Genomic DNA, 26,333 nt, shown 5'->3' with positions numbered 1-26,333 from the left:
TTAAGGAATGGAACAAGGCCCTTTCAGCTTTCATCTGCTTCTCTACACACTCATGTCCTTGAACATCAACAGGAAGTCACAAGTTCAAGCTCCTTGTGTTTTGTGCCTGCCTGATTTTAATTTTGAGCCAAACACAGAGCAGCAAACATTTATATTCATTACACTGTACATGGCTGTACTGACAAATGCTGTGTAGAGCACCCTAGGATTTCAGTCTAAAAAAGATCAGGCAGCAGGTGATGAGAACATTTCTGCTCATGACAATTCGAGTGGTATAAGACAGCTTCCTATGTGCCTTTCAAATGTAAGAACGCCAGGGCTTGAAGCAAACATGCGGGTGGGGGGCATCAAAATGCACTAGAAATTCCTGTATAAGTTCTCTCCACAGGGCATAGTCATTTATGGTTGAGAATGTTGCTTCTTCTAACACAGCTTAATATCCAACCATTCATAAGATCTGACCGCTACATATAGATATTGAGAATTAAGTTTGCACCAACATATCCAAGGATGAATGAATGAACTTTATTACAGTCACAGACCAGGATTAAGAAAAGCATATAGATAAAATAGCAGTTGGGATTTTTGACCGATAATTGTTAGGGCAAATGAGGACAAGGAAACAGACATTAAAACATCCAAATAAAATACAAGATTAAACACAGATAATGGATGGATAAAAAACTAATAATTAAAACAGATAAGAGCTAAAAACCAACAAAGTCATGCAGTTAAAACAACTGTAAGAGCATAAGAACTAAAAGACTCGCAGATAAAACAACTATAAGAGGCTGCAGAGTAGAAGCCTCTTAAATAGAGGACCCTCACAACGTTAAAAACTGCTATGCAAATATGGTAAAAACAGACAATTAAAACAATATACAACACTAAATTTAGAAACAATGTACAACAATAAACTGTCTCAGGGAGTTGACTCAAAATCACCCATGGAACCGTGTTTGGGGCTTTCCATGCCGGACTATTTTGAGTTGGCCGATGGTCTGCGCCTACAGATCTGTAGACAGAATCTGGTGACAATCCAGGCCATCTTCTGATCTTTGCCCAACAGCAAAAGGTCAAATTTTTGCTTTTGCGGGAGGTCGGCGAGCCTCACCAGTAGGGGATCCATGATCTTACTATGTGCCTCTTTATAAAAGGGACATCTAAAGAACAAGTGTTCTGGGCTTCCTATCTCTCCCAATGGACAGGTGCAAGGTCTCTGAGCATACGGGACCCTTCTAAAGGCTCCATTCAGGACCGGCGAGGGAAGAGCCGAGGATGAATTTCAATCAAGCCTCATTTTTTCCTCCTGAAAACGTGGTTGCACACCCCTTCTGGACCCTAGTAAAATGTACTCGTCCCACCCTCCATGCTCCTAGGTCAATAAGTTTCATTTATTTATTTTTCTGAAACACCAGGTTCCATGGTAGATATATTGATTGGGAACGCTCGGGTTCTGTGCAAGATGTATAATTCCTCAAGCTCTCAAATTTGAAATCCACCCATCTAGTCCTATACCCAGTGCCCAGTATGAAGCTACTTTCCCCCCTTCGCAAACCTGAATATAGATGCCTCTATTATGAGAGAACTACAATACATGTACCTCTATACACTCTATAATTATTTTCAAACACAAGCAATTGGTATATGCTGTATTTTTCGCTCTATAAGATGCACCCGACCATAAGACACACCTAGTTTTTAGAGGAGGAAAACAAACAAAAAATTCTGAATCAAATGTTGTACTAAACTAAACTATTTAATAAACAACCGGTATATCAGAATCATATTATAACCATGTAAAGTGAACAGCAGTCAACAGTGGCATTAAGAACCACCATCACTGTCATTAACAAATGAAGAGAGACTAAGGTTCGAGCACTCTTCTAGTCTTCTGTAAACTCCAAGAATTCATCTGTGCTAGAGTCAGAATTTATGAAGCTCAGTTGCTCACAATCACAGAAATCACTTTCTTCGCTATCTTCATATAAAATACCATCTTCATTTCCATCCAAAGCATTGCTAATGCCACATTTTTTGAATGACCGGACAACAATTTCCTCCTTCACCGAGTGCCATGATGTTTTCACCCATTCACAAACTTGTGTGATAGTGGGCCTCCTCATTTGTCCAGTAGGTGTCAGATCATGATTACCAGCAGCCATCCATTTGTTCCACTCTTCTTGCATAAAGACCTTAAATGGCTTGTTGATGGAAACGTCGAGAGGTTGCAACTGGCTGGTAAGACCTCCAGGAATTACAGCTAGATGAGTCTTCACTTCTTTAAAGCACTTTTTTGTAGTTTCGCTAATATGTGCTCTAAACTGGTCAAGAACTAATAAGGCAGGTTTTTTCAAAAGCCCTCCAGGACGTTTGGACCACACTTGTTCAACCCATACTCTCATTCCATTTTCGTCCATCCATCCTTTCTCATGAACATGTACAACAATTCCACTTGGAATCACTTCTTTTGGAAATGTTTTCCTTTTGAAAATTAACATGGGTGGCAATTTGGTGCCATCTGCACAGCAAGACAACACAACCGTGTAATGGGTTTTCTCATGTCTGGAGGTTTTCATGGTGATAGTCTGGGCACCTTTCAGATCAACAGTCCTATAAGATGGCACATCAAAGGTTAGCGGGACTTTATCCATATTCCCAATCTGGCCAATTTCAAACCCATTTCTCTTCCTAGCATCAATTACAAATTTATGAAAAGATAGAATCTTAGATTCATATTCTTTTGGCATTTTTTGTGCAATTCTAGTTTTGGTGCGCATGGCAAGGCCACATCGCCTCATAAATCTGTAGCACCATGATGGTGATCCAGTAAAATCGTGAATGCCTTCCTCTACAGCAATGCGTTTGGCTTCATATATTATCATTTTTGTAGAGACAGTGAAGCCATTATTCCGGTGATTTGTGATCCATTCTTTCATGGCCACATCCAACTGTGGCCACTTTGCAGCATTTCCACGAAAAGTGTGCTTGCTTTTATCTGCTTTTTGCAGCTGATCCTCCTGTTTCCTCCAATCTCTTATCATTTTTTCAGTTGGTGGTGGCCCAAAATGTCTCTCCGCTGCTCTGTTTCCATGTTCCTTAGCATATTTTACTACCTCTAGTTTAAAGGGAATCTTATACGCCACTCTTTTCTGCTTTATCATCCTTATCAGAATGGGGAGGTTTTCTGTAAGAAAATACAGTGATGAAGGAACTGTCAGTAATGTATAGTATCTCCAATGTTTACCACTGAGCGCTGACCATACCTTTAACGAATGGCATCATAGTAAACATAGCCAACCTACAGTCTGTAAAAAACAACCACCCGGTATAACCCTAAAATTTTATTGATATTTTTTATTATTATTATTATTATTATTATTATTATTATTATTATTATTATTATTTATACCACGCCCATCTGGCTGGGCTTCCCCAGCCATATTATAGCATATGCATCATTTTGCTTTCTTGAGTTGTCCTAGGCATAGCAGCCAACTCCTAGAGGCCTAGATGCCTTCGCTCCCCCCCATTTAATATTTGAGGGAGTCATCGTCCCCCCCATGTTGATGGGCATTGCCATTCATATAGTGTGTATGCACTTTGTCTTGAGATCGCAGTTCTCAACCTGCGGGTCCCCAGATGTTGTTGGACTACAACTCCCATCATCCCTTGACTCCTATCTTCCCTGAGCTCTGGCCTTGCTACCTAGGGGCGATGGGAATTGTAGTTCAACAACATCTGGGGACCCACAGGTTGAGAAAGGCTGAATTGCGGTATGTGAGGCGGGGCTTACCTGGCCCCCCCAATATTTTATTCAAGTTGGAAGAGGGAGGGAGGGAAGGAAGGAAGGCAGGAAGGGAGAGGGAGAGCTCACATCTGTGCGTGCCTGTGGCGGGCAGCTGCCTTGCCTCACCAGAACTGGAGCAAAAAGAGGAGGAGATGCTGGGGCAGGAGCCATGTAAGTGGCTCTCCCTTTGCTCCTCCCACCTCGCTGTAAAGCCAGCAAGAGCCGCAGCCATGCTCTGCGTGGCTCTTGCTTTAAAGGCAGAGCTGCGCAGAGCGTGTCAGTGGCAGCAGCTCTTGCTGGCTTTGCTCCATAAGACGCACAGACATTTCCCCTTACTTTTTAGGAGGAAAAAAGTGTGTCTTATGGAGCGAAAAATACGGTATATACATGTGGCAATATCCAAGATTGGCACACTTTTAGCTGCAACTCCCTACTATTTAAAAATTGCTGCCTCAAGACTAATGAAGAATGGGCTTCTTTCAGAAGTATGAACCATAGTTCGCCTGTCATGTTTGTCCATATCCCCACGTGCCTTATGTAGTAGGTATATTTCTGATCATATACAACTTCTGTATACAGTGGTACCTTGGGTTAAGAACTTAATTTGTTCTGGAGGTCCGTTCTTAACCTGAAACTGTTCGTAACCTGAGGTACCACTTTAGCTAATGGGGCTCCCTGCTGCCGCCGCCATGCGATTTCTGTTCTCATCCTGAAGCAAAGTTCTTAACCCGAGGTACTATTTCTGGGTTAGTGGAGTTGTAACCTGAAGCATCTGTAACCCGAGGTACCACTGTATATTGATCTATTCTCTCCCAGCTTTTTGCCTTTACCCTTTACAGATTAATAAACAAAGCTAGGAGAAAATAGTAACAGCTAGGTCTGATCTCATATAGGTATACCTTGCAAAATGAGTAGACACAGTGTAACAGGGTGGTAAGTGATTTATCAGATTTATCAGTTAACAGCTTCAGCCCCTACTGGATCAAGTACACCGGGCATAGGCAAACTCTGCCCTCCAGATGTTTTGGGACTACAACTCCCAACATCCCTAGCTAACAGGACCAGTGGTCAGGGATGATGGGAATTGTAGTCCCAAAACATCTGGAGGGCAGAGTTTGCCTTTGCCTGAACTACACTCTAGCAAAATGATGTAAACTTGGAAAGAAACAAAATAACGGAACAGTTTGTTCCATTTGCCTTGCTTAGGATACCACTATACAGCTAGTTCTGTGCATGGTCACAGCTATGAATACTTTGGAATATTAGAGTTCCTTATTTTCCCCAACACTTTTTTTAAAAATGGGGAATTTGCACCAGTCCAATGGTCACAATCTCTCATAGTCAGTCTTGGGGCTGTATGGTAGTGGTGGCCAGGGCCAAAGCCAAAAGTGGCTAATGCAACACATGTGGCTACTTTCCATGTACAGTAAGCTAAATCCCTGCCATGCAAGTCAGATTTCTGCACACACAGCTATCCGTTCAAGCAAGCAAGAGGCAGTATCTCAGTTCATTGACATATTCCAGGTAAGCAAAGGCACTCAATGAGGGTACAGATCAAGGATGGTGAGGGGCATGGCCTAGGATGATAGAAAGACCTGGAGGACCTCATTTGACCCATGGAAGGGATGCTACCCACCCTTGATTTAGAACTAATATAGATACTTAAAATCACATTGGTGCTATATAATATTTTGATCACAATTGTGCTTTGGTATACAATGTTCTATGAGCAAATGAATACTAATTCACGATACCCAGTTTATCATCTCAGATTACTGGTTACAGAGAATACTGGAAAGGAGCTAAGTCAAATCTAAAATGAATGCCAATCTGTGAAGAAAGCAGCTCTCAACTAGTAATCTGAATTTGATAGTACCATGCTAAACTGCAAAAAAAATACTGTAACTTGGCAATTGTGGTCCACATTCTGTCAGGAGTAGTATGCATGCATTTGTTACAAACTGTTTTAGAACAAAGGTTATCCTGATGTTCCTCATTTTGGTGCAACCAGTCTGCTACCATAGTAGTTAACTATGAATAATGTATTGGTAGTGAAATTAAACACTTATTTTAACTGCCCTCATGTATTGGTGAAAAAAATCTAATTAGCACTTTAATATTAAAGCATGATTTCCCCCCCATGCAATTCATTAATTAGCGGCCGATTATCCAGTATCAAGTTGGCCTGTGGTCTCTGCCTCCTTTTTGCAACATTAAATTGTGATTCTAATTTTACCTGAAAACTACACTATAGATCTCCAGGGAATGAGTTTCATCTAAATTAATCTTAATGAAGGCAATTAAAACAAATCAGACAAGTTAGATATAATTACTGGATCAATAAAACCTCTTTGACCTAACCTATTCTGAACACCTCCAGTACATTAAATAGATATATATTAAAACAAAGTTAACCCACTTACATCTAAGACTGAAATAGTAATAAATGAGAATGAGGGGGGAGGAAGCTTTATCTTCTCTTATCAACTTAATCCATCTTGGCAATTATGCTGATGCTCCAAATCACTAGAAGAAATGCTACAGTAGATGGAACCAGTCAAAAATACTAATAAGAGTTTTCCATCTTCAGTTCCTTCTATCTTTTCTATCTAATTTCATGGATTACACACTCTGTTGTTCTTTGCCAATATATATGTAATAAGACTTAGATTTATTTTAATGACACTTATGGAATTTGGGCAATAATGTATCACAACTGAACCAACCACTGTATATTCCAGAAAATTTGAAGTCTATCACTCATAGACCATAGCAAAGCCTTGTTCTATCTCCAACACAACTCAAATCTGTGTGCTTGAGGACTCAGTATGCCAGGCTGTTACAATGGATGAGAGACCTTTGAGAACCTCCCATATGTCCTTTCTGCCTTCTCTTTGCAGGAGAAGTTGGAGAACAAGAACAAAGCTATGGAAATCCACAGAATGTAAAAAGTGGATCCATATGAACATTTACCAAGGGTTCACCATATACATGTTACCACTTGGATGGCACTGGTGAAGCTGTGTAGTAAATTGGTAATCTGTACAATGGGTTATACAGTGGTACCTCGGGTTACAGGTGCTTCAGGTTACAGACTCCACTAACCCAGAAATAGTACCTCAGGTTAAGAACTTTGCTTCAGGGTGAGAACAGAAATTGTGCGGCAGTGCGGTGGCAGCAGGAGGCCCCATTAGCTAAAGTGGTGCTTCAGGTTAAGAATGTTTCAGGTTAAGAATGGACCTCCAGAACGAATTAAGTTCTTAACCCAAGGTACCACTGTATCTAAAAATTTCTATTTCTAAATAAATATTGATTTTATATTGTGTGTCCTTAGATGTCTCTCTGAATTTTAAGTAATACTACATAGTGAGTGGATATGCAGTTCTTTACTGATTCAGTGAGGAGGGCGCATCAGACGCGGCTAAAAGGGAAGCCCCCCTGTGTTTTATCAGGGTTGAGTGCTAAAATTATGGGGGATGGATGGACTCCATTTTAGCAGGAGACTCTGGTATAATCAGGTTTGCATGGAATCCTGCTGACCTGAGCACAATTTAAGTCCTATTCATCAGTAGATGAGAAAGGTTGAACTCTGCTCACTTGGGATGCACACTTCTGTTCGTAGCTGGGGACAGGCACACATAGCCAACACAGGATTTAACTCCACCTTTATGTCTGTCAGATGACGGACATGAAGGAAAAGGGCCTCACAAGTCTACCTGTTGGCCCATGGACTGGAGGTTCTTCATTGCATGTCTTACAAGCCGAAAATTCAAGACAATTAAAAGGGATGCTGGGAATCTTTTAAACAGCATTACATAACTATTAGAAGCACACTTCAGTAACACTTTGCCAGAAAGTCTAGCTCAGTATTGTCTACACTGACTGGCAGCAGTTGGTTCTCCAGGGTTTCAGTCAGGGGTCTTTTCCCTCCCCAAAGCCTTGCTCCAGAAGGTGGGGCAGGGGGAAAGAAGAACAGCCCCTGTTAAGCAAAACTAAAAGCCATACAAGAAGAGGAAGAGGGGGATAGATGCTTGCTGTAATTTGTTGATGTTGTGCTAATATATAGTTTGAGTATGATGTACATGTTTATGAACGCTGTAGGGCCACGAATACACTGCTACCATTCAGGCTGAACCTTGCCTGAAACCCACTAAACTCTCCTGGTAGGGCAGGGGGAGCTTGTAAGTCCTAATGGCAAGAACCCTTCCCTTAAGTCCAGCTCTAGAAATAGTAATTAATTGAGCAGCGTCAGATTTACTTTCTTATTCTAGCACCTGAGAAAGATTCATGAGATGCAGCTTGATCAATACATATATTTCACAGAACTGCAAAATCACACCATTTAGACTGGAAGATCAGAATAAATTCATTTTTATGTTCTTCTTCCGACTTTTCCTCACAATAATTTATATTAGATTATATTCAGTTATATCTAGTCAACTGATGATTTGCAATTTTAAAACTTTATATGGTTTTTATTGTGTGTATATAATTGGTGTAAACTGTTTTGATTTTTTATAATGAAATTGTAGTATACAATAAAAATAATTTAAACAAATAAAATGGCCAATTCTCAGTTCACGATTCTATCACAATTCAGAGGGGCTTGTTTAGGAATGGTTGTGTTATAACACTGCAATCAGAATTAGTTTTCTTGAGCATTTGGTTGTCATTTTTAAATTATCATCATAATAAAACAGGTTGAGATTTTTGTTATTGTGTGTAAATATTAGGGGCTGTCGCCCCCGTTCACCATCCCTCCCTACCTGCCACCCTCACCAACTCCCCAACACCCTCCACTTACACCTTGCCCAACCCCTCACAGCTTCTTTAATCCCCCACCCCCTTCTACCCTCTCATCCCTCAACAACTCCTTCAACCCCAGCCCTTCAACACCTCCATCTCAGCTTACAACTTCCCGTTTGCCAATCCCATCTTCTCTGTTAGCTCAAAGCTCTCCTTTACCCACTGTTCACCCAACCCCCTCAACAACCAGTGCTTTTCTACGAGAAAAATAAGAAGCCGGGAAATCCTCTCATCTTCCCCATCTTGGAAACGAAGAGCGATGTGTGGAATCCTTCCCAGAATCTTCCAAAGGCTTCCAAAACCCAGCACAATTGCAAGTGCAGTCCCAATTCTGCCTGCTAGCTTCAAGCTGAAGGGAGGGTGGGAGTGAGCAAATGGCTTTCAGGCACTGTGCCAGAAGCACAGAGACAAATCAAATCCCAGACTTCCTACCAACTGAGGAGCTAAGGAGGGAGCAGTGATCATCTCAAACATGGGAAGCTGTTCTATAAATATTGGTAGACTGACTAGCAATGGATCTCCAGGTTTTCAACACAATTTGTTTGCCCAGACCTTCCTTGAGATATGATGGGAATTGAAATTTTTGCACAGAAAGCATGTGTTGGGAGCTCCAGCTCTTCCCCATTGCAAGTGCCTCTGAAGTGCTGCTGTGGGGACAATTCTCATCCAACCTCTCCAACTCTGAGAGAAAGCCTGAGGCTTGTCAAGCCTGGCAGAAGACTCACCATAATGCTGTTTGAGAAAGCTAGTCTCTCTTGTGGCAGTGCCCATTGCTGCACCCTGTGTCATCCACTCACTCCTAATTTGGGCAGTTGTTCTCAACTATGGAACTATCAGGCAGATTTGTCAATAAGCTTCCCATTTTCAGTAATCACTTTAACAGCAGCAAGTATTGTTTTGGAAGAACAGGGCTATAAATGCCCAATAGATCCCAATGGATTTAAAATTAGTTGCTTTCCTTTAAATCAATTCCTTTCAATAAAATTGTTTTGGTATACTGCAACAACACATCAACTTTAGCTAAAACCAAAAGTTGTGTATTATATGCATCCTTGCTGACACTCCACCAATCGCATCGGAAGTTACACAGCCACTGCTACTGCCCAATCTCTCTTTTCCAAGTCCCTTCAAGCCTCACTAGAAAAACAAAGGTTGCACAGAATCAATGCCTGTAGATTTCAATCAAAGCAAATTCCACACGCTTTGCTTATCTGAATGGGTAACAGCCCGAAACATTAAAAAAAGCAAATCTGAAAAAGCTTCACAACCTCAAAAATTAAAATACGCATTAACTGTCATTTTCTGTGCATTACTTGTAAGGACATAAAGCTTAATTGACTGGACTGACTTTTATGCTAGAGTGTGTATCTCAAAGTCTAACTACAAAATGGACAGAGCATAAACAAATACATTTCTGCCAATTTTTACACAAGGGAAATTTCTTAACCCCAGCTCCAAGTTAGTCTCTCTCCCTCTCTCTCTTGGCAAAACCAGCTGCTCTTTCTATTAAGCCACAAGCCAAAAATAAAACTAGCTCAAAAATAATTTTGCTCATTTCAGTTTAACATCTAACATCCCAAATAGCACATTTTGAAAAAAGAGAAAACGATAGACACCAAATAATTCATGATTAAAAAAATAAGCTTGTATACGCCGTATATTATTCCGTTGATTATGTGTATCTGCCAGCCACGCTGACTAAGCTTTTGTTTCTCAAATAAAATTGTGGCAACCTTAACAGCAGGGAACTTAAAACAGCAAGAGAGAGAAAGGTTTGATGGTGTGCCAGCGTACAATGGAAGGGAATTCAATAACATGCTGCAGAGACAGTGAGCTTTTATCAGGCACACTGAAAAGTGGTGGTAGCTACACGTCAATGCTGGACCAGAGTGTGTTACCGCAGAGTGCGACTGAGTGTTTTCCCCACAGGCAATACACTATTATTGACTCCCCCCATTAACATGTAGGGTGGATATACATTTATTGAAGGTTCTAATGGAAGGCTGAGGGACTCCTATCCTGAGGCCAGAGCAGAAAGACAGCCTATCACTTCATGTAATGGTAGCCCATGTGTGACAGACCTGACCTACATTTTCCCCTTTCTTTCTCACAACAGCCTGTCACTGTTTTAAGATGCTATTTTCCCCAAGATGTACATATATGTGTGTGTGTGTGCGCGCGTGCTGGAACTGCCTGGTTAATGCATTTAACTGGAATATAACTTGCTTCCTTAGACGCTTATACCAGGGATGCATTATGAGAAATATTCTGAAATGTGCTCAATTCCTAAAGACTGGTAGAAAGAATACACTTTAATGACTGTGAAGTGTTTATAAATATGCGGCAGTATACCTTTGACACAGATTACTCAAAACCTGTATCTAAAATGCAGCAACAGAATGTAGCAAAGGGCATAACTTAAGTAATTAAGAACATTTAACGAAACTGCTTTAAATACTGTCAAATGAGAAATGGCTAAACTAAGTCATTATTATCATCCAAGTTCTACATTCATTAGAATTAGTATAACAGCTACCACCTAATGCTTTGTCAAAAGTAATTTAGTGTTTTTACTGCTTAATGGAGATGGAGTAATCAGTATAAATAATGTATCTAAATATGGAAGTGGGTAAGAGCAAATGAAGTGTTTCGGTCAAACAAAAAGCATTTTGAAAAAAGACCACTGAGCTACCACTCCAGCTTCTGCTCTCAAAAGCTGCTGCTGCTACTACTACAGCACTCCTTGGCAGGAACCTACCACGCCGCTGCAGGTCATACTCTTTTTTTGTCTCTTCATTCCCTAGAATTTTCCACGCTCGATCAATTTCGATGAACCTCTGCATGCGCGCCTCCACTTCTCCTGCTGGCACATCTGCGTTCTGTTTGTCTGGATGATACTGCCAATCAAAAGAAGGAAAGGGGAAGGGGAGGGGGGATGGAAGGGGGAAATCAATAGTAAATATGAGATCTATTTTAAGTGTATGGAGGATGTATAGGTCTGAACTATGGTGCCAAGGAAAACAAACAAAGGAAGCAGCATTGGCCACAAGAGATTGCTGCCAGGTTAATTAGACCACTGGAATAGCAGCAAATACACCAGTGGCACAAATGTCACAATGTGCACTGACAGCATTTTCTGGATAATTTGCTGATGGAATCATTGGTCTTATGGACAATTTACCTAGAGAGAATGACTAATGCAAACAGAAATAGGTACACACAAATAAAAATAAAAAATAGGAGTAAGGGGAAGACTATTTTGATTTAACATTAATTTTTTTAGCCTAATGTAAATAACATACAATTTTTCTGTGGTTACTTTTTTAATATGTAGGTTTTGGCGTTGAAACAGTCAACAGAAGATACAAAATAGGATATAAATTTACCATAAATGTAATTCTATTTTTAATCTATCATTCACCATCTTTAATTTATTCCAACCCAGTGAATAAAAAGCCTTTCCAAATTTCTAAAGTCATGGGTCACTGGATACAACATTTTGTGCTGTTTTCAGTTTTGAAATAATGTTTGGGGACAGGGCTAAAAGGTAACATGCGTAAGGGCAAAATGATACAGTAATTTCTGCATTAGTTTTGCTGAACACAGGATTGTAAAATTAATTACATTTTAGTAAATAAATTAAGAAATGATCTGAATTTCTAGTATTTGTATAGGTGTCACCAAAAGAAACCACCTCCCCAAACAACCTAAAATTCTAATGCCATTTGTCACAGTTCTCTCACTTATTCTTTTAAAAACATATATCCTACCGTTAACTTAACTCAAAACATCTCCACAAGGTAGCATAATGATTATTTAAGCTAAGGTATAAAATTCTGAGCAAGCACCATTCCAGATGAAAAAGTCATACATGGGTTTAGAATTTGTAATGTATAAAGGAGAAAAACATAGCTTGGCATGACTTTTTTTTGTGTGTGGATTGTGTGCACAGTCTTAGATTTAATGACCAACTAGTCTTCTTCACATGGGACGCGGGTGGCGCTGCGGGCTAAAGCCTCAGCGCCTAGGGCTTGCCGATCGAAAGGTCGGCGGTTCGAATCCCCGCGGCGGGGTGCGCTCCCGCTGCTCGGTCCCAGCGCCTGCCCACCTAGCAGTTCGAAAGCACCCCCGGGTGCAAGTAGATAAATAGGTACCGCTTACCAGCGGGAAGGTAAACGGCGTTCCGTGTGCGGCTCTGGCTCGCCAGAGCAGCTTTGTCACGCTGGCCACGTGACCCGGAAGTGTCTGCGGACAGCGCTGGCCCCCGGCCAATAGATGTGAGATGGGCGCACAAACCCCAGAGTCTGTCAAGACTGGCCCGTTCGGGCAGGGGTACCTTTACCTTTACCTTTACTAGTCTTCTTCACACCATTTGGCAACTACTTTTCAGTAGCTACTAGGAATATGGGCAGAGATTTCCAAGTTTGTCTTTCAATAGAAAGTTCCTTCTCTGTCCCCAGTGCTTCCAACATCTTTCCCTAGACTTGGGAGGACAACATCTGTTCACAGATGCAAACTGGCCATCTCTTTTTATATGTGATCCCACCTAAAGGAGGGATTGTGTGGCAAAGTCTCAATGTGAAATGTGGTCCCAAGTTATTGCAAAAGATGCAACTGGAACTATAGACATATCTGCAGTGGAGATTTGTCTCCATATTCATTCTATGTCATAATCTACAGCGAAGGGGTTCTCTGGAAGGAGGAAAGCAACCTGCTTGGATGTGTGACTTGGTCTCCTTTAATGTAATGGCACGAACCATGAAAAAAAATAGTTAACTACTTCACATTTCTATAATGATTTGCCTTTTTTCACTACCCTGATCCAGCTCAGGAGATCCTAGTCTTACATCTTAGCATACAAACAGGCTTTCGTGCACTTGCTGAATCAGAAAACATGGTTGCAAATTGAATATGCAATGAAATTCACATATGAATCGGTAACCTTCAACCACCTTTCGTTAATCATCTTTAAAAATATTACTAAGTATAACCGGGGTTAGATTGGTGTGTTGTTTTCTGAAGAGTGAAAAGCAAGTCATTAATATTTAAAAGAATTACTCAAAAATACCATGAAAATGAGTCTTGTCTGTCAAAAAAGAAAAAAAAGAGAGTGCAGGAACCTTCTTCAGTGAATACCTTTGAAATTAATAGACGCAAACTGCCTGAAATCAAAGCTATAAATACTGTATGTACCAAAACAGCCCACAAAACAATAATGTATGGGACAAAATAGTCTTATAATACTAGTTATTAAATTTCTCTCATTATTATGGGTGGAATCCAGTGATGTCTGCCCAGTTGCAGAACTGGGCTTCTTCTTCCTATAACCCCGCTGTGCACACTCCAAATCTTTTCCAAAGGGTCCCTTAACTCTCTAGAGCGGGTTTTGGGTGTCACTCCATATGATTAATCTTAGCAAATTCTCTTGGGTTTCGGAAGAAAACAAAATGAGAGGATAACTTTCCTGTTCTGGATATCTTTTATTACGCAGCTATGTTTGCACTTCTAGATAAATAGCATTGCTATCGGAACATACAGCACCTAGGCATGCTGCTGCTGTGCAACAGCGTCCCATTTCCCCTCATGATATACACACATTTCTGAGACAACCCAATTTAGTTTTCCCTTTTAACATGTTATTGCCTTACAGTGCAACTTTTGCATATCTAGTCAGCAGGAAGCCCCAATGAGGCTTACAAGGCAAGTACAGGGGAGGGAAACCTCTAGCCCATAGTCTCTCTCTCCCAACCCCTGTATAGCAATTGGGCTTTTAAAAAAAGTTCCTTGAGGCCAACTGTAGTTTTTTAATTGCTGTGAAGGGCAATTTTGGGTTAGGGCAGCAACTAAGGAAGGAAGGGTTAACCCTCTCATCCTTGTGCAATTGCCCTTGAAAACCACCCCACACAGCCATTTCATGACTAAAAAACTGACACTGGTGCCAATGGTACCAAACGTTTCCAAAGTCCACTTGCTGCATTGGGGTGGGGTGGGGGAGTGATTTGGGAAGGGGTGGGGTCACAGCTGGGTAGGGGAGGACCAACTCAGGCAGAATAAGATTCCCTACCCTTGGAGTATACATGAGTTTGACCAAGCTGCGGGAGGCAGTGGATGACAGGAGTGCCTGGTGTGCTCTGGTCCATAGCATAGCTATCAACTTTTCCCTTTTCTTGTGAGGAATCCTATTAGGAATAAGGGAATTTCCCTTAAAAAAAAGGGAAACATTGACAGCTATAGTCCATAGGGTCATGAAGAGTCGGACACGACTAAATGACTAAACAACAACAACGCTTGGAGTATAGAATCCCAACCCTAGGATAGTTTGTGGAAAAGATATCAGAAGCCTGGGAACAGCAGCTTTTCCTGTGCCTTGCCCTTGCATTGTGCACTCCCCCATCCAACACACTTCCAAAAATAAAGCAAAAATGCTTTGAAACCCCCCATCCCCCGAACTAGAATGGAGCAAAGGGACACTAATCCAACACTAGCCAACCAGGCACCACAGTAAGTCAGCAGATATAATTTGTATATATTATATTAAAAAAGCCGGCTGTATTATTTTGAATTTATTTAAAATATTTCTAAATCACTGTTCATCCAAGGATTCCAGGATGGTGTACAATTAGCATTAATTCAGAATTAAGTGGGACTTCCGGTTCGGCGCCAGCGCTAATGGCTGCTCCCTCTCCGAGCTCCGGAGAGAGGACGGCTCTGCGAGTTCGGGTCTGACCCGCTACGGCAAGCGGGGGACCCCTAAAATCACAGGAACGGAGCCTGTGAACAAGGAGATTCGGTGGGCACCTGAAGCGCCCCCCTTTACCGCAGAAAGAGCCTTTTTAAAGGCTCCGGAACGACAACGGGGAGCGCGGTGCTGAGAATCGCTACCCAGCCCGCAGGGTGAAGCCGCGTCGCCATTAGTGGAGAGCGCCGATTCCCTTCCTGAACAATCTGGACAAAAAAGACCCGTGAGTAAGATTGAACCTCTATTCGTGCCAAAACTACCTGAAATTAGGCTGAAAACGGGAAAGGCGAAAATTAAGGAAGTCTGCCTTCCCCCGACTGCATGACAATTAAAGCAACGAAAGTTACTGAGCTGCATCCGTATGGGATATTGTTTTTAACTGCTTGAATCCGACATTTGGACTTTGATTATCCCCTCTAGCTTGCAGGGCAGAGGGGAGGAATAAGTGACTTTATAAGCTGCATGACCAACTTAAAGGAAAGGGAACTCTCTGCAGCCTTCAACCTGGCACAAACTGCTATTAGAACAAAGGAACACTGAACTGACTTTAGACTCTTGTGAAAGTAACAAAGTGGAAGTCTCATTGCTTATTTGATACAAAGTTTTGGGACTTTGTGGACACAATATATCAGGGAAGGCTGGGACTTTATCTAATGGGAAAGAGTTGCAATATACATATAGAAGCCTCCCGATAAATTTGTTTTTCAAATACTCTTTGCCTTTGTTTGCGGACATTTTGATTTGCTCCCTCTAGAGGGTAAATTAAAAGTTGCTACGCTTTGGGACAGTGGAATTTTCCTTTAGGAGAAGGCTCTCGTGGGAAACGACCTTGGGATATGAGTGGCCCAGCAGACGAGATAAGCACGAGAGCCAAGACAAGGCAATATCAACAACAGCTACAGCAACACAAGAAAAGAGGCTCGATCTCAGGCATAACTCCTACAGTGACAACAGGACAAGAAAAAGGTACAGCAGTCTCCATGGATGCAGTGTCGCAAGCCCTTCTTAAGATAAACCAGTCTCTGGAGAATCTAACAAAGCAGACGGCAGAAAATACCAAGAAACTGACAGAGAATTCACAGAAATTGACAGATTTAACAACAAGACTTGACCTGAATACAGAATCTATAAATAGGCTTACGCAAGAAAATTCTGCCACACAACAAATTGCGGAGGAAGCCAGAACTATTGCTGGAGAGACCCAGGAAAAATTAGAACCGATTGCCAGGAAGGTCTATGACCACGACGCAACTCTGGCATTGTGGGAACTACAAAGAAAAGAAAGGAATTTGAAATTACGATCAATTCCAGAGGACGAAGGAGACAATCTTACGGACTTTTTAACGAAAGAGTTTGCTGATTCCTGGGAAGACCTAGAGGAAGACGAATTTAAAATCACAACAGCATTTAGACTGGGCAGAAGACAGAACAGAAAGGCGCCGAGAGACTGTCTGATTACCTTGAGATCGAAGGAGGAAAGAGACAAAATTTTAAGACTGCACTTTGAAAAGGCCTTACAAATTGGGAACTCACCGATACAGATCTTTAAAGACATTCCTAAACATATTTTGGACTTGAGAGCTTCTTATAAGGATTTGGTCTACCTGTTGAAGAAGAACACCATTCTCTTCAGGTGGGAATTTCCACAGGGACTGTCTTTTGACTATAGAGGGAAGAAGGTGAAAATAAAGACGATACAGGATAAAGACAGGTTCCTGCAAAGAAATCAGGAAGACTTACAGAAAGGAACTGTAGACCCAATTGCTGAGCAAAGGAGTGTAATAGACATCCTGAACCTTTCGTTTGGACAGAACCTTCCACCACCAACAGAGGAGGAACAACAACTGGGAGCTGTTGGAGGAATACCAGAAAAATAACAAGATGGCCCTGCAATTCCTTAGTTGGAATTGTAATGGGATGAACAGCCCTTTGAAGAGACGACAAATATTCCATATTTTGAATAGAGAACAACTGGACTTGATTTGCTTACAGGAAACCCATATAACCAGAGCACACAGGAGACTGCTTATGAATAAAAAATTGGGACAAGAATTTATTTCGTCGGACAAAGTTAAAAAAAGAGGAGTTGTGATTTATGTAAAAGAGAAGTGGGCTCCAAAAATGATGTTTAAAGATGAACAAGGAAGATATTTAGCGGTGGAGATTCAGGTACAAGGAGAAAAATTTTTGATAATTGGGATCTATGCGCCAAATGAAGGTAAAGCAGAATTTTTCAAAAAACTCCATGAAACTTTGACGGATTATTTGGAATATAATATGATAATTATGGGAGATATGAATGGTGTAGTTTCTACAAACATGGACAAGACACAAAGACTGACTCTTACTAAAGAAGGGAGACTCCCGAAGACTTTCTTCGAAATGACTGAAAATATGGACTTAATAGACATTTGGAGAACAAGGAACCCTCTTGAAAGAGAGGGAACCTTTTTCTCCCATGCAAAGATGACCTGGACCAGAATCGACCAAATCTGGGTTACTAGTGGAATGGCTCCGAAGATCAAGAAGGTAGAAATCTGCCCAAAAACCTGTTCCGACCATAACGCCGTGAAGATGGAAATGAAACCTACAACAACTGGTCAGTTTAGATGGAGAATGAATGACACCCTATTTCGAGACAGAGAGATCCACATGAAGGCCCAAAAAACTCTAAAGGACTATTTTGAAATCAATCTAAAGGGCGATGTGGAAAAAAGAGTGATCTGGGACGCAAGTAAAGCTGTGATGCGAGGATTTTTGATTCAACAAAACTCAATAAAGAAGAGAAAACAGAATGAGAAAAAGGAAAAAAATTTGGAAAAGATAAAAGAAGGAGAGAAAAAATTAAGATCAAAACCAAAGTCCCAGGAGATTTTGAGGGAGATTAAGTTGTATCAAACACAATATATGGAATTGATGAACCAAGAGATAGAATGGAAAATAAAGCAAATGAAACAAAAGACATTTGAGTCGGCAGACAAATGTGGTAAACTTCTGGCATGGCAACTTAAGAAAAGACAGAAATTAAATACAGTCACAAGTCTAGAAGTGGACGGAAAAAATATATTTAAACCCAACGAGATAAGAAATTGCTTTGTGAGTTATTTTAAAAAACTCTATTCCCAAGGATTACAAAATGAAGAGGACATAGATAAATTCCTTAATAAATATGGATTACAAAAAATCTCTCATCATAGCAAGGTGGAGCTAAACCAGAGAATAACAGAACAAGAGATAGAGGGTGCCATTCAGGATATGCAATTGGGCAAATCTCCAGGGCCAGACGGACTGACTTCCAGATATTACAAATCTTTAAAGGAATGGCTAATACAACCGTTAAAGGAAGTTTGTAACGAGATCCTAGAGGGAAAAAAGGCACCCGAATCGTGGAAAGAAGCATATATCTCACTCATACCAAAGACAGAGACTGAAAAGACTCAACTGAAGAACTACCGCCCAATTTCGTTATTGAATGTGGATTACAAAATTTTTGCAGACATTTTAGCAAAAAGATTTAAAAGAGTACTGATGGAGAAGATTCACAGAGACCAAGCAGGCTTTCTCCCAAAAAGACACCTCTCAGACAATGTTAGGAACATAATAGACATTTTGGAAAAGTTAGAGGTGAATATAAATACTAAAGCAGTTTTGATATTTGTGGACGCGGAGAAAGCCTTTGACAATATTTCGTGGAGTTTTATGAAAAAGAATCTTCATGGGATGGGGGTAGGACAAGGATTTGAGAATGGTATGGGTGCAATATATTCCGAACAAAAAGCTAAGCTGATTGTAAATAATGTAATAACTGAGGAACTTAAGATAGAAAAAGGAACACGACAGGGGTGCCCAATTTCCCCATTGCTTTTTATTTCGGTCCTGGAGGTGTTGCTGAACATGATTAGAGATGACCAGCAAGTTAAAGGTGTACAGGTCGGAACTAAACACTATAAGTTAAGAGCGTTCGCAGATGACCTTGTGTTGACTTTGCAGGAGCCAAACACTAGTACAAAAAGAGTGTTGGAAATAATCCAACAATTTGGGCAGGTAGCCGGATTTAAATTGAATAAACAAAAAACTAAAGTCTTAGGGAAAAACCTAACAGATATGGAAAAGAATAAGTTTCAAGAAGAGACAGGTCTGACGGTGGTTAAGAAGGTGAAATATCTAGGGGTTAATTTAACATCTAAAAACTTGAATCTGTATAAGGACAATTATGAAAAATGCTGGTCAGAAATTAAAAAAGATCTAGAAATATGGTCAAATTTGAGATTGTCAATGTTAGGCCGAATTGCAGTGATTAAGATGAATGTATTGCCTAGAATGTTATTTTTATTTCAAACTTTGCAGATTATTGACAAGATGGACTGTTTCAAGAGGTGGCAGAAAGACATTGCGAAATTTGTCTGGCAGGGCAAAAAGCCCAGAATAAAATATAAAATATTAACAGATGCAAAAGAAAGAGGGGGATTTGCCCTGCCGGACTTAAAATTGTACTATGAAGCAGCAGCATTCTGCTGGCTGAAAGAGTGGATGCTCCTCGAGAATACAGATATCTTGGACTTAGAAGGTTTCAATAATGCATTTGGCTGGCATGCATATCTATGGTATGACAAAATCAAAGTGCATAGTGCCTTTAAAAATCATATTGTAAGGAAAGCGTTGTTTAATGTTTGGATGAGATATAAAGATCTGTTGGAAAACAAAACCCCTAGATGGTTGTCACCCTTAGAGGCTAAGGCCCACAAGAAAGTTAATATGGAGGCCGGATGGCCAAAGTATTGTGAGATCTTAGAACAGGATGGAGAGAAACTGAAATTAAAGAGCAATGAAAAACTAAAACCCAAAGTACAAGATTGGCTCCACTATTATCAAATAATGGAGGTTTTCAAACAAGACAGGAAAATTGGCTTCCAGGTGGAAAAATCAAAACTTGAGACAGAATTGCTAGAACCCAATACTAAGAATTTGTCAAGAATGTATAACTTGCTGTTGAAATGGAATACACAAGACGAAACAGTTAAATCAGTTATGATTAAGTGGGCACAGGATATTGGTCATAATATTATGTCTGCTGACTGGGAAAGGTTGTGGAACACTGGTATTAAATTTACGGCATGTAGTGCTTTAAAGGAAAATGTTATGAAAATGGTCTATAGGTGGTACATGACCCCAGTTAAGCTAGCAAAAATTTACCATTTGCCTGATAACAAATGTTGGAAATGTAAGGAAACTGAAGGTACTTTTTATCATCTTTGGTGGACATGCCCGAAGATTAAGGCTTTCTGGGAGATGATATATAATGAAATGAAAAAGGTATTTAAATATACCTTCCTTAAGAAACCAGAGGCCTTTCTCTTGGGCATTGTCGGCCAATTGGTGCCAAAAAAGGATAGAACCTTTTTTATGTATGCAACAACAGCAGCAAGAATACTGATCGCAAAGTATTGGAAGACACAAGATCTACCCACCTTGGAAGAATGGCAGATGAAAGTGATTGACTATATGACATTGGCGGAAATGACAAGCAGAATTCGTGACCAGGGAAAGGAGACTGCGGAAGAAGATTGGAAGAAATTTAAGATTTATCTTAAGAACTATTATAAACTTGATGAAGCTTAGAATGTCGAGATTTTACAGAGAGAAAGGGTTGCAGTAATATAAGATCAGATTAAGAAAGGACTATGATGAATTAGGATGGGAAAAAACATTTATAAGTTGCTATAAAATTTGGACATGAGGATGCAGAAAGGGGAGGTATGGGGAAGTCCGAGGAAAGAAGTCTATGAAAGGACATTTTGAAATTATATTTGTTTGTTTGTCTGTTTTTTCTTTTATGTTTGTTTGTTATAAAAACTTTTGTAAAACTAATAAAAATTTTATAAAAAAAAAAAACAATTAGCATTAATTCACACACAATAATAAATATTACAAAAGTCATAAGAAATAATGAACTGAAAGGTTTGATAAAAGCTAACTAGCAGGACAGAAAAAAATGCCACATTTTTAAGTGTCTGGGCAAAAAATAATGTCTTAGTGCCAGTTGTACGTTTTGCAGGGAGGGCCTTCTAGAGCCAAGCCACTGCTACAGTGCAGGTTCTTTCCTTCGTGCATAAATAGCAACTTCCACTAGGAACATCCTGTTTCAAAGTACAGTGGAACCACAAAGGCTCTGTTGAGACTAAGATCCTGAACTTGAAAAAGGTGCTGAGCACAGGATGTTCTTCAGCAATGTTAAAGTAGGTGTATTGTATTTAGACTCAACATTCTAAATCTATTCCCAATTCCTGTCTGCTGCCGGGGGTGGGGTGGGGTACAGGATGAATTGCTTGCATAAGTATCATTGATTTTTCTGAAAATATGTTAGCACAATTGGGATCCAAATACTGGCTTCAAAAATCCCAAGTGTAAGAAAAGCCTAAGGAAAATGTATTCTAGGAAAGAAAGCATATGCCTTACTTCAACTGGCACCTTGCTGTTAAAAAGCTTGGGGTGTGGGCCTGAGAAATCCAGGATCAAATCCTTGTTAATCTGTCTACTTAAACACAATTATTACTTGGCCTAAGGGCATATGTTAGAGCATTCTTTTTTCTTTAACTTGGAGACACTAGGGTCCTTTAGATCTAATGGGTAATGCATGGGTAATTTGGATGACCTGAACAAGTCCCTTCCCCCACATGAACCCATCCACACAGTAAAATTACTTTTGGAGGCCCTTGTACAGACAGGTGCCCACACTTTGGAGGTCAGACAGATGGCCACTGGCAAAATTGCTTGCTTTCCATGGCACCCCTCTTTAGAAGACTCTATCTAGGTTAGTTCACCTGTACCGAATTGCCTGCCTTTTTGGTACTGGACAAATACATATTTATTTTCCTAGTTTCTTAAAATTCCAGCTGATATTTTGTGTTTTATTTGGCTGCAATGATTCTTCTTGCCTTATTGCTTTCATTTGATATTTAAATGTTATTAGTCTAGTAGTGTGATCTGTGATATGTTTTTTTATGTCATAGCCACTCTTGAAGTAGTGATGCTGAAGGGTGAAATATGTTTAAAATATAAATAAATGAACAAATGATTTCTCCATGCTACACCATGAGGTGGGTGTACCTGATTTACCTGTTTTCCACAGTGCTACATGCACCTCATACAGTCTGAAAATAACTTTTTCATGCAGATCTCTAGCATAGTGTAGATTCATAGCAAGTTTATTTTTATACTGCTTTTCTGACTGAAGAATCCCAAGGCAAGATTCAGTTAAACGACAAAATTAAAAGACCAACATCTCAAGGATAGCAGGTGATGGACCATAATTATAATACTAACTCCTCTACAGTTCCTTCTTCCTCTGAGCTCCGATGTAAAAATATCAATGGGGAATGTTCTTTTGTTTTGTACTTGGAGGCTGTGTTCATGTGTGGGAAGGTCTAAACCAGCATTCAAGACTACAGCATACTACTGTGGTGTTCACAGCAGCTTGTGCATCAAAATGCTTGAGTCCCACAATTTATATTTATTGGAATTAAAGTAATGAAAGCAAAGTGGGGGAAAGTAAGGCAGGCAGTTTTACACTACTTAGCATTATTAAGCCAGGGGATTCAATTACTTACTGCTACTGCAGAAAGATCATCTTACCTGTACATTTACCATTACAGAGATGTGGACAGAAACAACAAACTTGAACCCTCAACTTTGCTAAGATTATGATATAATGTGGGAAAGCAACTCTTTCTGTCAACAAAGGATGTCTGCACAGTCACACCTTGGTTGACCAACACCTTGTGAGTCAAACGTTTTGACTCCCGAAAGCCGCAAACATGGGAGTGTTCCGGTTTGCGAACATTCTTTGGAACCCAAACGTCCGATGCTGCTTCTGTGGCTTCCAATTGGCTGCAGGAGCTTCCTGCAGCCAATCGGAAGCCGTGCCTTGGTTTCCAAACCTTTTGGAAGTCGAACAGACTTCTGGAACGGATTCCATTCAACTTCCGAGGTACGGCTGTAATTACTTAGAATTATAGTTGCCTCTTAAAATTAATTGTTCACAGTGGCTGAGGATTTAAAATGAGTATGAAGGGCTGATTACCTGCTCAGAAGTAAGACCGTGTATGTTTGGTGGGGCTTATTCCCAGATAAAATATGTTTACTGTTGCACCGACCCCAATCTCTGAGCGGTGCGAGATTCTAGGAGGTCCAGGCACACCCACAGGGTTCGGTTTCCTCAGAATGAGGGACAGCAGAGACTGTGGTGTCTTTAGGATATATGGTTTATTCACACATATATACAACATGAGCATACGATGGAGGGGCTCACAGCATTAACACCCCAAGAGGATCTTGGATCTCCCATAGCTGCAGCCTTGGATTCAAAAGAGAATCAGGCATGGCACTGTCTCTTGCAGCTGCCCAGCCTGCAGTCTGCCACCTCTTGCTTCTAGCTCACACACACAACTCACATCCAATCTTTGCCTTTCTAACTACCAGCAAGTTGTGGGAAGCTGCCCACCCACATTCTGTCTGGCATAGAGTCACTTCCTTTGTTACCTTAATGGCCCACACTTAGAGGGTCCTTGCGTCACCAGGAAGCTATCCTGGCTATTCCAGGAACTGAATCCATGCTGGATCCAGGAAGTAGAAAGGGGCTCAGGCATACAGACCCCCCCACCCCGGCAACTCAGCAATACTGAAACTATATAGTGATATTCCTACCATTTGACTGTGTAAAAATTCTATAAACTTCAGATAATAAAGCATTAGATCCACAAAATGTTTTACTGTTACATTTCAAGTTTTTAATTCCCACAGTATCTGTATCATGATGGCTTAGTTTGGGTGACGTTATTCCTAGTTTATTAGTTTTTAAGGGAAATGAAGTTTCAAATTAAGTGACAGTATATTTTTTTAGCCATACTCACATTTTCAGTGGTAGTAAGTTTTGAACTTTCCTACTAGCCATGATCTAGCACATGCTCACAAGCTCAATCTTTGTGCAAGAAAATTTGGAAGGATTTGAGGAAGGCTGGGGGGGGGGAGAGTTGCTGAAAGGGAGAAAGGACATGCACAATTAGTTTGCACACATCCCTTTGAATGACTAATGTCTCAACAAATGAAACTGATCTGTAAAAATGTTACTGGGGGGGGGGGAGAGAGACATTGCTCATACTTTCTAAACCAAGAAAATCTTTAATAAAAATACATTTTAAAAAATTACTACCACTGTCTTTTAGTGTAGCTGAAGCTATTTTGCAGTATAGTATTAAAAACTAAAGGGACGCGGGTGGCGCTGTGGGTTAAAGCCTCAGCGCCTAGGGCTTGCCGATCGAAAGGTCGGCAGTTCGAATCCCCGCGGCGGGGTGCGCTCCCGTCGTTCGGTCCCAGCGCCTGCCAACCTAGCAGTTCGAAAGCACCCCCGGGTGCAAGTAGATAAATAGGTACCGCTTACCAGCGGGAAGGTAAACGGCGTTCCGTGTGCTGCGCTGGCCCGCCAGATGCAGCTTTGTCACGCTGGCCACGTGACCCGGAAGTGTCTTCGGACAGCGCTGGCCCCCGGCCAATAGATGTGAGATGGGCGCACAAACCCCAGAGTCTGTCAAGACTGGCCCGTTCGGGCAGGGGTACCTTTACCTTTACCTTTATTAAAAACTAAAGTGTGGGAAACATCAGTATCTGGTTACAAATGGAGGGAATTAATATGATTTAAGTATAAGGGGCCTACATTCACCCAAATACTTTGATTTTTGTAGCCAGTATTCATAGCTGCATTTTATATATCATGCACTCCACAATGTGGCTAATTATTTAAGATACCTACTGTATCAAGGTAAAGCATACAACACATAGATCTGCTGTGAAATAGTTCTTCCAATTTGTGAGAGAAGTCACCAGAAGGAGGGGGACAAAGCCCGAAAAACCAACTCAGTTAGTCAAATGAGAAGCCAACAGAAATAGCAGCAGCAGTAGTAATAGTAATTTCACAAGCCAGCAAATGGCAATCAAAGATACAGACATCTGAAATTCATGGGGCGAGACATTCCATAATACTGGGAAGGCCCTGAGTTCCACTGGCAGTGGAGCAATTTTCACAAATTCTTTCGCCTCTCTGTCATCTCCTGTGATCTCTTGAAAAGCTACTGCAAAGGGCTGGCAGAATCTCTTAAACAGTGTGGGTGATGGCGGTAGGTGTAAAGAATTGGTGAAAGTAACAATCCTGGCCATCTTCCTCCAACAAAGTACTGGTACTTCTCCTGGATTCTGGTTCACTCCATGAACTGAAGGAGCCCTTCTGTTGCAAAGAGTCAAGGCTGGATCTACTGCACCATTGCCAACCACGATCAATCTTACTTCCACCATAGGTGAGACACAGAGAAGGACTTCCTTACCAGATCTTAATACGTACAAGATGATCTGCCAGGTCCAAGTCAAAGGTTCCTCTTACAATGGAAAGAACCAACAGTTTGTATAGTGACAGGAAACAAGCTGGTAAGTAGTGTGGGTGATGCTGGATAGTAATGTAATCCTATAAATTGCTGCTACTATCAGGAACAACAAAAATTTCAGAAGAATTTCAAAACTAACCTCAAGTAGAGTGCACAGTAGTAATCCAATCTAGATGCATGCGACCACTGTAAGGGTCATCATCAGAAATCATTCTGACATCATCAAAAATAGATACTGGTAGCCCCAAATGGGCAAGGCACTCCTGGACACAGTTGCCATCAAGGAATCCATGTTTAAAGCTAAATAAATTTATGGATTCTTTAGGGGAGTACTGCACTATATACAACAGTTTTAATTAGCACAAATGCTGTTCTTACATCAGGAAGTTTCTGTTAGTTTCAGCTCTCTTCACTGTGCAGCGAAGTGCTTGTCACAAGACAATGTTTACATTCCACAGTCAGAGTACTGTTGGGTTTTCCCATGGGAATGGGAAGCTGGATGTGACGTACACTGGTTTCCTGTTTTTCACTGTTCTCTCGGTGTTCGTTATTCCGAGGAGAAGAACGG

The 26,333-nt window shown here is 40.8% G+C and overlaps 1 protein-coding gene across 4 annotated transcripts in view; it reads right to left on the bottom strand.

The window, feature by feature from the left end:
* DNAJC24 (DnaJ heat shock protein family (Hsp40) member C24) overlaps positions 1-26,333 on the bottom strand; it is a 50,682-nt gene that overhangs the window by 3,374 nt on the left and 20,975 nt on the right. For all 4 annotated transcript variants that reach the window (XM_082213205.1, XM_082213207.1, XM_082213204.1 and 1 more), the window contains one exon: positions 11,355-11,493. In XM_082213205.1, coding sequence (XP_082069331.1) covers positions 11,355-11,493 — 139 coding nt within the window. The remainder of the gene's footprint in view (positions 1-11,354; positions 11,494-26,333) is intronic.

This window comes from Podarcis vaucheri (assembly GCF_965113315.1).
Source record: "Podarcis vaucheri genome assembly, chromosome: 1".
In the NCBI taxonomy this organism is placed as follows: Eukaryota; Metazoa; Chordata; class Lepidosauria; order Squamata; family Lacertidae; genus Podarcis; species Podarcis vaucheri.
This window is presented reverse-complemented; position numbering and strand designations above follow the sequence as displayed.